The following is a 13,299-nucleotide window of genomic DNA, read 5'->3' as shown; positions in this document are numbered from 1 at the left end:
TTATGGACTAAACATATCCATCAATTTAGAAAGCTTATTTGTACGCAATAATTTTCATAATATATAAATATTTATATTTTGAAAAATTATTTTATATAATTATATAAAACATAAATTAAATTATTATGTATAAAAAACTCTGTTGTACAAAACTTTTCAATCAATTATCCTTAATACCATCGTAAAAACATTTCATTTGACAAAATTTATAACTATCTATATTTTTCTCAAATATTTTTTCGAAGAAGATATAACTATCTATATTTTTCTCAAATATTTTTTACGAAGAAGATATATGACAGGATTTATAGGAAGGTATAAACTGCAAACATGCTACAAAGAAATAAATAAATCAATTAGGTGGAGGTGGGAATTGGTCATGTCCAGGCCACGACGGCGGTGTTTCCGGAAAATCTGATTGATCCTCCTGATTTTGGCCGCCTGGTTGCCGGAAATCCAAATAACCAGATGGCTGGTTTGGAAAAAACAAGGGATAATTCTCGGTAGACGAAGACGACGATAAATTTGATGTTTGTGAATGTAAAGAAGCCATTGTTGATGCACTAAACATTTGTGGTAATAAATTACTCCGTGGTTGTTGCAGGCCGAAATTGGAAGTGCTTTGTAGTAATTGGGAGTATTGCCAGTAATCCCTGGCCACGGTGGTGCCCGGCTGTTGAAATTGTTGCGGTTGTAGCAGTGGTGGTGGTTGCCGGATGGTGAATTGAGCCGCCGGAGAAGTTGAAATAGCGAGTTGGGTGGCTGGCAGGATTTGTGGTGGTGGTAATAATCTAACGTTTTCTGGGAAATTTAGTTTTGCTCTGTTTCCCCGGAATCTAAGAGCAGCTTCATCGTAGGCTCTAGCGGCGGCCTCCGCCGTGTCAAATGTACCTAACCAAACCCTAGCTGCTTTATGTGGGTCTCGTATCTCCGCTGCCCATTTCCCCCATGGTCGTTGTCGTACTCCTCTGTATTTCCGCCTCCTCTCCCCTGTTTGTTCGTATTGGTTAATTTCCATCGCCGGAGGCTGTGATGAGGTGGCGGCAGTTGTAGTTAAAGCGACCACGGCGGTGGTTGTTGGTGTTGTAACATCTTCTTTAACTGTTGCAGAAGCATTCCATTTTAAAAAAAAATAATAATATAATTAAATTACAATTCGAAAATTTATTATTCTTCAATTTTCTAAAATAAATTATATTCCCATGTGTGAATATATTTCAACACATTTAAAATACACAATATTTCGAAATAATATACAAATTGCCAAAAAAAGAAACCAACCCTTTGAAGATGATGACTCGCCACCTCGAACATCTGTATACCCACCATAAAATCTTTGAACGAATTGTTCTGGAAATTGATTTACACTTTCTTCTTGATCACGAACCCTTTTCTGTCCAGCAAACGAACCAGAGCTCGACGACGAATAAGCTGACGAAGGTGAATCCATGGAGTAATGCCCACCGGCGCCACCAGGAAACGACAGTGAAGAACTAGCTCCTCCGATACCACCGGATCCATGTCCAGAAACAACATGAGTCAACGCAGTCACCATAGCAGACAACTCCCCCGACATGCTATACTCTGAAGAAAACATATCCGGTGGGGGAGATTGCGGTGGTTGTGGAGCTGATCCTCCATCCCCGTCGTCTGTGTCACGATCGAAGTTAGCATAGTCGCCGGATTCCCTCGAGTTCGCCACCTTTGTAAAGCACATGAAATAACAGATGATTTCACTATCTTCAACAAACCCTCTTCTGGGTTACTATCAAAGAAATACTTAATAAAACAGAAATGGTGATTTATACTCTCTAAACAACATGAATCGCCGCCATTGCTACAGGTGATTCCGTACGACCACCAGCACCACCTTTTGTAGATAAGCAAAAAGCTTTTCGGGTTTGAGTTTCTTTACCTAATATATTGATAAAAAAAAAATATATTGAAGAATTGATTCTGATCACACCAAGAGTTCTTTGACTGTGTATGAACTCTGCCTCTCGATTGTCAAGCTCTAACGACAAATGTCGGTCATGAGACGGAGAGAGATTGTTTTAGAGAGAGAAAAGGAGAAGATCGTCTTTGAATTGAGTTCTTTTTTAACTTTATATGCACAAGGTGGAATATTTATAGATTAAAAAAAATTGAATTATACCGACATCAAACTACGATTGATTACTTCGATGGTAGGAAGTAGGAAGGAAGGTAGATCGACTTTTAAGAACACACCAAAACAAATAAATATTTATATAATAAATATTTATATAACATTTACACCATGACAGGTATATGTTAGCATAATAAAATATGTTTTTTTTTTTTTTTTTTTTTTTTTTTGTGATACGTTTTTACTTAGTCATTTTTAGTTAGGTTGGTTATATATATATATATATATATATATATATATATATATATATATATATATATATATTATTTTGTTTCTTATATTTATTATTTGTTAGAATGCATCAATAGCAATTTATTATATTAAATAATTATTTAATTAAATAAATATAGATATTAAATTATTTCCATAATTATATGTATATTAAATGATATCCATAATTATAATTCTCTTTTTATGAAAACTAATTAAATTCGTCATTAATATGAGCAATAACATTATTTTATAATGAATTCGCATCTAGGTTTTTAAATATGAGTTCTTTTATTTCAACACTCACTCAATTAAAATACAATAAAGTTGTGTTAAATATGAGGAACGAGCATGCATTCTACTAGAATACATTCTCATTCTGTTGGAAGACACTCTCATTCTTCTAGATATGAATTCATTTTGAAAAAATATTATTGTTGAAATTAATGACGAATTTAATTAGTTTCCATAAAAATGAGTTATAAGTATAGATAACATTTAATATAAACACACAATAGATATGAGAAAATTTGAACCTATATATATATATATATATATATATATATATATATATATATATATGGTTGAGATCCATTGAGAACTCATAATTTTCTGAGAACCTGAAAACTAAAGGTGAAACTTTAGATCAAAATTAACTCATTAAGGGCATGATCGTCATCTTACTTGTCTCATTTAATGTTTAATTTTTTTTTGTAATTGGAAATATTAATAAAAAGTTCTAAAAATAAACATAATAAATCAACTTTCGAATTTTTTTTAAATAATTTTTGATTTTTTTTTAAAACGGAGATTTTTTTCATTTTTTACTTAAAAAAATATTTAAAAAAAAACTGCATTTTTTTATAAAAAAATCTGCATGTTTTATAAAAAAACTGCATTTTTTTGTTAAAGAAAAACTGCATTTAAAAAAAAAAAGTTGCAATTTTTTTTTATAAAACTGCATTTTCTTGACTAAATGTTTGACTAACCATTCCATAGGATTGTCAGCATGATATCTAACAGAGGACTGTATGATCCCTTATCTAAAGGACAACATTAATTAGATCAGAGTTTGACAGCGTCTTTGAGAGCTACGATTGCATATCGAATTGTACTTGTGCATATAGTTACTAGACTTATCCAAGTGGGAGACTGTTGGAATAGTGTCTAAGGCTGCAACTATATTAGACAAGTATTTGACCCGGTTGTGCATGGTCCTTTTGGGTTGCCTTCACCATAGCAACTTGATAGGATGATTTATTAAGAGAGAATAAATATTATTAATATATTATGAGAATAATATAAAGAATAATAATATTGTTATTTGATTAATATAAGTCATAGAATTAATTAGAGTTAATTTGGTGACTTAAAGAGATTAATTAAATAAGAGGGTATAAACTGTCAATTGTTTGATAGTTAAACTTTAGAGTGTAAATCCATATTGGATAGATAGTGGACGGATTCTAGAAGCTATGGATAGCTTCAAATCGTCCAAGGTTATCTAAGGAATTGATTTGGATTGCTTTAAGAGAAGATTATCCAACTAGGGTTTAAGCTGTAACCCTTAAGGAGTCTACAAGTATAAATAGACCCTGTGGCAAAGGGAAATCGACACTTGATCTAAAGTAGAGAACCCCTGGCCGAATTCCCCCCCCCCCCCCTCTCCTCTCTCCCAAATTAACCTCCTTGCTAATTGGTGTTTGTAAGCCATTAGAGGAGTGACAATTGTGACTCTAGAGCTCCAAGACAACAAGATCAAACAAGAGATTCAAAGGTATGATTCTAGATCTGATTTAGTATTGTTCTTACTTCTATTTAGTCATTAGAAGTCTTGGATTCATAAGCAGGGCCGGTCCAAACGTATATGGGGCCCGGGGCGAAAAGAAAAAAGGGCCCCTTAAAGAAAAATATAATAAAGATTAAAAAAAATAATTTATTCTTCTCTATAATCACGTTCAATTAGCAATAACAAGCAAGTCAAATTGTTTATCTTTTGAGCTAGTTTGACTTTGAACCAAATTTAGGCCCTAAAAATCATTTTGGTAATAATTGGTTTATATATATATATATATATATATATATATATATATATATATATATATATATATATATATATATATATATATATAAAATCCATAAATTTTGGGCCCCGTTGAGTCGTGGGCCCTGGGCGGTCGCCCGGGTTGCCCACCGTCTGGACTGGCCCTGTTCATAAGCATGTTTAATTAGAAAGCCTAGATCCAAGCATTAGGCTTTTGCATGCGCACATAGGAAAGTTCTTATGGCTAAAACCCATCAGTGGTATCAGAGCCTAACTTGGTTTTCATTAAATTGTTGCTTATTTGTTTGAAACTTAACTGCAAAATTCGATTTTTGTGTTTCTGAGTCATGGACTCGGCGAGTTCCATAGTGGACTCGGCGAGTTATCCTGACTCGGCGAGTCCCTTGGTGCACTCGGCGAGTCCAAGCGTCAGGAATGGCCAGATTCGGGATTTCTTCATGATTATCTTATGGAAACTTACCTTAACCATATTAGATCAACCCTAATCCGAGTTTTTGATATATATTACTATAATCTTGATCTAATTAAAGATATTTATCAACTAATGAAATATTTAATTTCCTTATATGATAATTAATTAATTATTTTGATTTATTTGGTAATTATCTTGAAAGAAATCTTGAATAAATCAAATATAGATAATTAGGAAATTAATTGTTAATTAAAATTATTTGTTATTTGATCCTCCATGTTTTAAATGTTTAAAACTTGTCCTCAAGTTTTGAAATTTATATTTTGTGATTAAAAGTTTTAATTTAGACAATTTAAATTTCGAACCCTAGATTTTAAAATGTTTAAAATACAACCCTATACTAATATAATATTACAAGAATAATATATATATATATATATATATATATATATATATATATATATATATATATATGTATAACTAAAATGCTAGTCTTACCGTTAGTAGGCCTCATTCACGAAGCCGATCTATAAGGTGGGTATAAGGTTGCGGCCTATAAAATGGCGCTTAATAGGTGTACACTCACACCCACCACTTGCTTGATCGGTGGAGGGTCGTTAGCCGAACGGGTAGGATAGGGCAACCTCATCCTCTTATTAAAAGTATAATAAGTAATACAAAGTAACTACACATTTTTAAAATTTCCCAATCTTAGTTACTTTAGGAAAAGTGAATTGATGCAATCCCATGAAATTACACTTTGCACCCTTGCTAAGAAGTTAGTGGAGCGTGTGTGGTTTACCGGCACACTAATTGGTTATAAGCAAAGGTGGCATAGGGTGATTCATTGTTTATCATAGTTCGATGGAGTGTGTGTGGTTTACCGGCACATCGAATAAGTGATTGTTACAATGAAGGCACCATGTGAATTTGCATGGTAATTCACACCCGCTTTGTGATCCTCGGTATCCCAGTCACAAACTAGAGGGGCATATCGAGATTTAAACATGCCATTGAATAGTTTCAATGAATCTCATCCGAACCTAGGAATTCTCAATACATTTAGGACTAATAGTTAGGCTTTTATGGTGGAGAATTAGTGAATCGTCATTCACTTACCTTCAATTTATTTGCATGTTAGATTACGACATCCCTTTTCTAATATGTAAATGTTGTTGTTAGATCCTTACCCTGATTTTTCTTATTGGGTGATAATTAGGGATTCATATTCTAATCTATCTTTCTCCTTTTTATTTGTAGATGTCGAACGCTAACAACGTTGCTGCTAGTTCTTTCACGTTGATGAGCCTTTGTCAAAAGGTCACCTTCGATGGAACGAACTTTAGAGAATGGATAAGATACATTCGCACCATTGCTCGCTATGAGGATAAGGAGTATGTCCTCGATGAGAAGCTCAAGAAGATCAACCCTGAAATCGCTACTCCGGCTGAAATTACCGCTTTTGAAACCCATGAGCGCGATGCAACGAAGGTACATTGCATCATGATAGCCACCATGAACTCCGAATTCCAAAAGTCCTATGAGGACATGTACCCGTACGAGATGTATCAAGACTTATTGGAGAGATACCACCAAAACGCGAGACAAGAGCGTTATGAGATTTTCACTAACATGATTTCCGCTAAGATGGGTCATGGAGAGTCTCTTACCGTGCACCTGTAAAAGATGCAAAGGTATGTCGAGCGCCTTCGCAAGTTAAATGTTGACTTTGGGGAATACTTGGCGATCGACATGGTGCTTCACTCTTTGCCTCCGATGTACAATCAATTTAGGATGACCTACCACATGAACAAAGAGGAGGTCACTCTAAGAAAACTCCAAGGTCTATTGAGGGTCGCTGAGAGCAACTTCAAAGACAAGTCTGTTGCACCAACTCCCAATCCACCCGATGCTCCTGTCTTGGCTATTGGTCAAGGAAAGGGAAAGAAGAGGAAGGCTTCATCTAAGAACTATCACAAGGTTAAAGCCCGAGATGGTGCCTCTTCTAGTGGGACCAAAGTTGATCCTGCTAAGCCCTGCCCTAACCCTAAGGAGGCAGAGTGTCACCACTGCCACAAGATAGGACATTGGAAGAGAAGCTGCCCAGAGTACGTGCAAGCCATCAAGGAAGGAAAGATCAAGCCGTCTTTCGCAGATATATACACAATTAAATCTAACGATTCTAATCATGCTATTTCTTGGGTTCTTGATACCGGTTGTGGTTATCACATATGTTCTAATGTACAGGGACTAAGAAGAAGTAGGGATGTGGAGCAAGGAAGGATCAATCTAATCATGGGGAACAGAAGATCGTCGCCTGTGACCAAGATTGGAGTGTATTCTTTAGTGCTTAGGAATAATTTATGTTTAGATTTGAACAATTGTTGCTATCCGCCAGAAATGGCTAGAAACATCATTTCATTTCATGGTTTGTTTAGACAAGGTTTTAGATTTTCTTTTAATAATGAGAATGGCTCTATTTTGGCTTATCTAAATGGTGTCTTTTACTTTGAAGCTATACCATGTAATGGAATTTATGAAACTGTTATGATTGTTGATAACTTAGGAAATGATGTTTTGAACATAGATTCTTCCAATAGTATGGATAAAGCATCCTTGTGGCATTGTCGTCATGGACATGTCAACAAGAAACGCATAGCCCAACTCCAAAAGGATGGAGTGTTGGAGTCATTCGACCTTAGGGAAGATGACACGTGCGAGTCTTGTTTGCTTGGAAAGAAGACTAAATCACCCTTCACAAGTACGTGTGAAAGGGGTGAGGGTCTATTGGACCTAATACATACCGATGTATGTGGACCATTTAGATCAACCACGAAGGATGGGAACCGCTTCTACGTGACTTTTACCAATGACTATAGTAGATATGGGTATATCTATTTAATCAAGCAAAAGTCAGAAACCTTTGAAAAGTTCAAAGAGTTCAAGAATGAAGTGGAGAATCAATTGGGCAGGAAAATCAAGATGCTTCGATCCGATCGAGGAGGAGAGTACCTAAGTCTTGAATTCCACGATTATCTCAAGGAGTGTGGAATAGTTTCACAATTGACGCCTCCTATGACACCGCAGTTGAATGGTGTGGCAGAAAGGCGTAATCGAACCTTATTAGATATGGTTCGCTCTATGATGAGTCGTGCTTCACTACCTATCTCTTTTTAGGGGTATGCCTTAGAGATTGCCGCCCATATCCTTAACCGAGTCCCTACTAAGAAGGTTGCCAAAAAACCTCACGAGATGTGGACAGGGAAAACTCCCTCGTTAGCACATATCAAAGTTTGGGTTTGCGAGGCTTTCGTAAGACGAGATACGCACGACAAGCTCGAACCTCGTAGTGAGCGATGTATTTTCATCGGCTACCCGCAGAAATCCTTTGGATATCTCTTCTATAGACCGAAGGACAATGTTGTCTTCGTTGCGAGGAGAGGAGTTTTCCGAGAGTGAGAACTCATAGGCCAAGGAGACAGTGGGAGGCAAATCGAGCTTGAAGAGATTCAAGAGTCGATAGATGAAGGAACCTCTACCGCTGGCACTCAACCCGAGGAGGAAACTCCGGTTGAACCGATTGATGAGTCCTTACCTCTTAGACGTTCCGATAGAGTTAGAGTTCATCCCCAGTTTTATGGTTTTCATATTACTACCGAAGGGGACACATATATTAGTGATGGTACACTAATAAACCTTGATGAACCTAATAGCTATAAGGAATCCATGGCAGGCCCGGAGTCTGCAAAATGGAAAGAGGCAATGGATAGCGAGATCCAATCCATGCATGATAACCAAGTTTGGAACTTGGTTGATAATGTGCCCGGACGTAAGACCGTTGGGTGCAAATGGATCTTCAAGAAGAAGACCGACGTGGATGGAAACGTACACACATATAAAGCGCGATTGATCGCGAAGGGCTTTTATCAAACTCCCGGAGTTGACTATGACAAGACCTTCTCACCAGTTGCGAAGATAAAATCTATTAGGGTGATGCTAGCGATTGCCGCATTTCATGATTATGAGATTTGGCAAATGGATGTCAAGACCACTTTCCTTAACGGAAAGTGGGCTGAGGATGTTTACATGGCTTATCCAGAGGGGTTTGTGGATCCGAAGCATCCGAATAGAGTGTGTAAGCTTGAGAAGTCTATTTATGGACTTAAGCAACCATCTCGCAGATGGAATCTTTGTTTCAATGAGAAAGTCAAAGAGTTTGGATTTGTACGAAGCGAAGATGAATCGTGTGTATATGTCAAAGCCAGTGGGAGCATAGTTAGTTTTCTCGTTTTGTATGTCGATCACATACTACTCATAGGAAACGACATCCCGACTCTGCAGGAGGTTAAGTCCTGGCTCGGGAAGTGCTTCGCTATGAAGGACCTCGGAGAGGCTTCCTATATTTTGGGAATAAGGATAGTAAAAGAAAGAAGTAAGAGACTAATTGGACTTAGTCAGAACACTTACTTAGAGAAGGTACTGAAACGTTTTAGTATGGAAAACTCAAAGAAGGGAGAATTACCGATACAAAGTAATGCCAAGTTGAGTAAGACTCAAAGTCCGAGTACCGAAGCTGAAATAGCAGAAATGAGCCGAGTACCATACGCTTCTGCAGTTGGCTCAATCATGTACGCTATGACTTGTACTCGCCCTGATGTAGCCTTCGCTTTGAGCATGGTTAGTAGATATCAAGGGAATCCTGGCAGAGCCCATTGGATTGCGGTGAAAAATATCCTTAAGTACCTTCGGAGGACGAAGGAATGGTTCTTAGTCCTCGGAGGGAGTGATGACTTGAAGGTGCGAGGGTATAGTGATGCCAGTTTTCAGACCGACAGGGACAACTACCGTTCACAGTCGGGCTGGGTCTTTACCCTGAATGGAGGAGCAGTGACATGGAAAAGTTCCAAGCAGGAAACCGTAGCTGATTCAACGTGCGAATCAGAGTACATTGCAGCGAGCGAAGCGTCGAAGGGGGCCATATGGCTGAAGAACTTCATCGGTGATCTTGGAGTTGTACCTGCCATAAAGGAGCCCATGGAGATTTTTTGTGATAACGAAGGAGCGGTTGCCTTGACCAAGGAACCGAGGGATCATGGTAGATCACGACATATCGACATAAAATATCACTTTATTAGACATTGTGTAGAAGAAGGACAACTCGTAGTGAAGAGGATATCATCAGAAGATAACCCAGCAAATCCACTTACGAAGGGACTGAGTAGGGTTAAGCACTTGTAGCATGCTAGGAGTATTGGGCTGAAGGATGATATTAGCATAGATTAGATAGTACTAGAAATGTGTAATAGATAAATGTAATTAACATTTGATGATTAAGTAAAGGAGTTTTATTTATGAGTAATGTTACTGTCTTATGTTAATTGTTTAACTATTGTTTCACTTTGCATGTTTTGACTTCCAGAATAATTGAGTTTATTAAGACTAATCGAATTATTCAAATTGTCCACAATTGTTCATATGTTGGAAGTAGATATGAATGGAGATTGTCATGAATTGGTATGTAGATTGTCTAAATGGTGTTAGACCTAGCAAAGGGTTGTTGCAACATTCATGAGTGCTTATGAACTAGTTTTGAGCATTGGAACAAACCCGCGCTTGCTGGAATCACCTTATGGAATATGATATAAAAGGGTGATCGCAAGACGATAATATCATATAGTCTTAAAACCTAGATATATGGTTTGTTATTTGTTAATTGATTGTACATTGATAATGCGAAAACGCATCAGTAACTCGGTGTTATAAAATGCATTGTTGTGTATAGTTGGTTAATGAATAAGTAAATGCATATAAGTCGAAGTTTATCTGTAACTTTTATCTAAGAAGGTAAAAGCGATATCTCGGCCGCTCGATGATTTGATTTGACTTATGTGCCGGGCCTGGTCAGAACTGAATTGGTGTGTTCGATTAAGTTCTATGTCGAATAAATCAGAGATCGAGAAACCTAAATGCTTGACTAACCATCCATAGGATTGTCAGCATGATATCTAACAGAGGACTGTACGATCCCTTATCTAAAGGACAAGATTGATTAGATCAGAGTTTGACAGTTTCTTTGAGAGCTACGATTGCATATCGAATTGTACTTATGCATATAGTTACTAGACTTATCCAAGTGGGAGACTGTTGGAATAGTGTCTAAGGCTGCAACTATATTAGGCAAGTATTTGACCCGGTTGTGCATGGTCCTTTTGGGTTGCCTTCACCATAGCAACTTGATAGGATGATTTATTAGGAGAGAATAAATATTATTAATATATTATGAGAATAATAATATTGTTATTTGATTAATATAAGCCATAGAATTAATTAGAGTTAATTTGGTGACTTAAAGAGATTAATTAAATAAGAGGGTATAAACTGTCAATTGTTTGATAGTTAAACTTTAGACTGTAAATGCATATTGGATAGATAGTGGACGGATTCTAGAAGCTATGGATAGCTTCAAATCGTCCAAGGTTATCTTAGGAATGGATTTGGATTGCTTTAAGAGAAGATTATCCAATTAGGGTTTAAGCTGTAACCCTTAAGGAGTCTACAAGTATAAATAGACCCCATGGCAAAGGGAAATCGGCACTTGATCTAAAGTAGAGAACCCCTGGCCGAATTCCCTCCCTTCTCCTCTCTCCCAAATCATCCTCCTTGCTAATTGGTGTTTGTAAGCCATTAGAGGAGTGACGATTGTGACTCTAGAGCTCCAAGACAACAAGATCAAACAAGAGATTCAAAGGTATGATTCTAGATCTGATTTAGTATTGTTCTTACTTCTATTTAGTCATTAGAAGTCTTGGATTCATAAGCATGTTTAGTTAGAAAGCCTAGACCCAAGCATTAGGGTTTTGCATGCGCACATAGGAAAGTTCTTATGGCTAAAACCCATCACATTCTTCATGTCATCTTGGGTGATGATGGGGCCAATCTCCTTTTTAACCAAACATTGCTTTCTTTTGATCTGAGCTATAAAAGGGAAGAAAAAGAAGCATTAACAACAAGGAAAAGGAAAAATTGTGTTGCAATATTGCATGATTGAGTATGATAAATTGATAATTTTATTACCTTCTGCTCTATTTGGCTAACTTATGGACATGTGGGGCAGAAAAATCTGGCAGGAAGATGCAAATTTGGCAACTCATACTTCAACAACATCCCATAAGCCGGGCAGAATTCCATATCTACCACCCTTTGTAGCTAATACTCTGAAAAATACACATGATACAATTCTTAGATGTGTGTGTGTTCTACTGGAATGATTTGATTCTAGATATGAATGAACTAGCCAAGATTTTGATTGAGTGGCAATTCATTAAACATGTTATGTGCATAATCCGTACTCATAACAAAATAGTGAAACGTATAAACAAACTAGAACGGCGAGTTATCGGTTCGTAACAGGTGAATTTTTTGATTAAAAACAGACATCCAGTAATAATCACACGCGGACAGATACAGTTTATAGGTGGAATACAAAAATGGGGAAATTGTAGTATGTATGATATTATGTATACATGTGTAAGTAGATATTGATAAATATGTACAAATACATGTATCGTAGTGTATTGCAGATTGAATTAAAGAGAAGTGGTGGCCGTGGCAATGGTATGGTGGTGGAGGCAGCGTCAACGCCCATCTGATGTCAATTAAGAAAGGCAACCATCTGTTCCTCAAATTAACATCTGTAAGATTCAAATCGAGAATCTGCTTTGTGTATGCTTTTAATTCATTTTTCACGTAATCGAGTTAGACATCGTATCAATCGTCGCAATCGATGGCTTTGTTCCGATTTTAACTTCTCAAGGGATCAATTGAGGAGGCGGATCTCGTAATCAATGAATCAACTACGAAGGTAAATGAAAGAGTCTGATGGCGAGGAGTGAAGAATGAAGATGTGTGTGTATGTGTGTGTGTGAGAGAGAAAGAGGGATGATCAGACGATTGAAAAATTAGGGAGAAAGACGACATCGATTGATTCGGTGGAGATGATGATATGAATTTAGTACCATAAATGCCCTTCGATTAATTTCAGCACCATACCCCCGTGTTTAATTTTTCCAATTATTTACAAAAATGCCACAAATCATCTTGACCTTCTATTATTTTGATCTAACGGTGCTTATTTGGATCTATGTTTTCTCTAATTATACATGCAATATTGTTTCCAAAGCTTTTAGCCTACAACTAGCATATAATTAATTTAAACAGCATAGAATTGGGTCATAGAGTTACCTCTTTGCTGTAGCTTGTAGTTTTGGCCTTTAAGAACTTAACAACAATAGTGTAAATGCCTCAAATAGAATCACAACACACCTTTGGACAAAGTGTGACTTTTGAGATAATATACTTGCACTAAAATCGGCTCCATGCTCTCCAAGAACACTAGCGTATCTAGTAGCCAATTTTGGATGCTAAGGGGCTTCTTATATAGTGTGA

General features: G+C 36.7%; 1 protein-coding gene across 2 annotated transcripts; it reads right to left on the bottom strand.

Moving 5' to 3' along the window:
* Window positions 1–263: 263 nt before the first annotated feature.
* LOC145092533 (uncharacterized) lies at window positions 264–2,098 on the bottom strand. Of its 2 annotated transcripts, XM_079030582.1 has the most exons (3): window positions 1,809–2,098; window positions 1,282–1,702; window positions 264–1,101 (listed from the first exon to the last, which is right to left on the bottom strand). In XM_079030582.1, the coding sequence occupies exons 2-3, from the start codon at window positions 1,595–1,597 to the stop codon at window positions 353–355; spliced, it is 1,065 nt and encodes a 354-aa protein (XP_078886708.1). In that variant the 5' UTR covers window positions 1,598–1,702; window positions 1,809–2,098; the 3' UTR covers window positions 264–352. The 2 variants fall into 2 exon arrangements, with proteins under 2 accessions (XP_078886708.1, XP_078886641.1); XM_079030515.1 differs by having other exon boundaries at window positions 1,282–2,098.
* Between the last annotated feature and the right edge of the window lie 11,201 nt (window positions 2,099–13,299).

This window comes from Lactuca serriola, chromosome 1 (assembly GCF_051521515.1).
Source record: "Lactuca serriola cultivar US96UC23 chromosome 1, Lser_US96UC23_V15, whole genome shotgun sequence".
NCBI lineage: Eukaryota > Viridiplantae > Streptophyta > Magnoliopsida > Asterales > Asteraceae > Lactuca > Lactuca serriola.
This window is presented reverse-complemented; position numbering and strand designations above follow the sequence as displayed.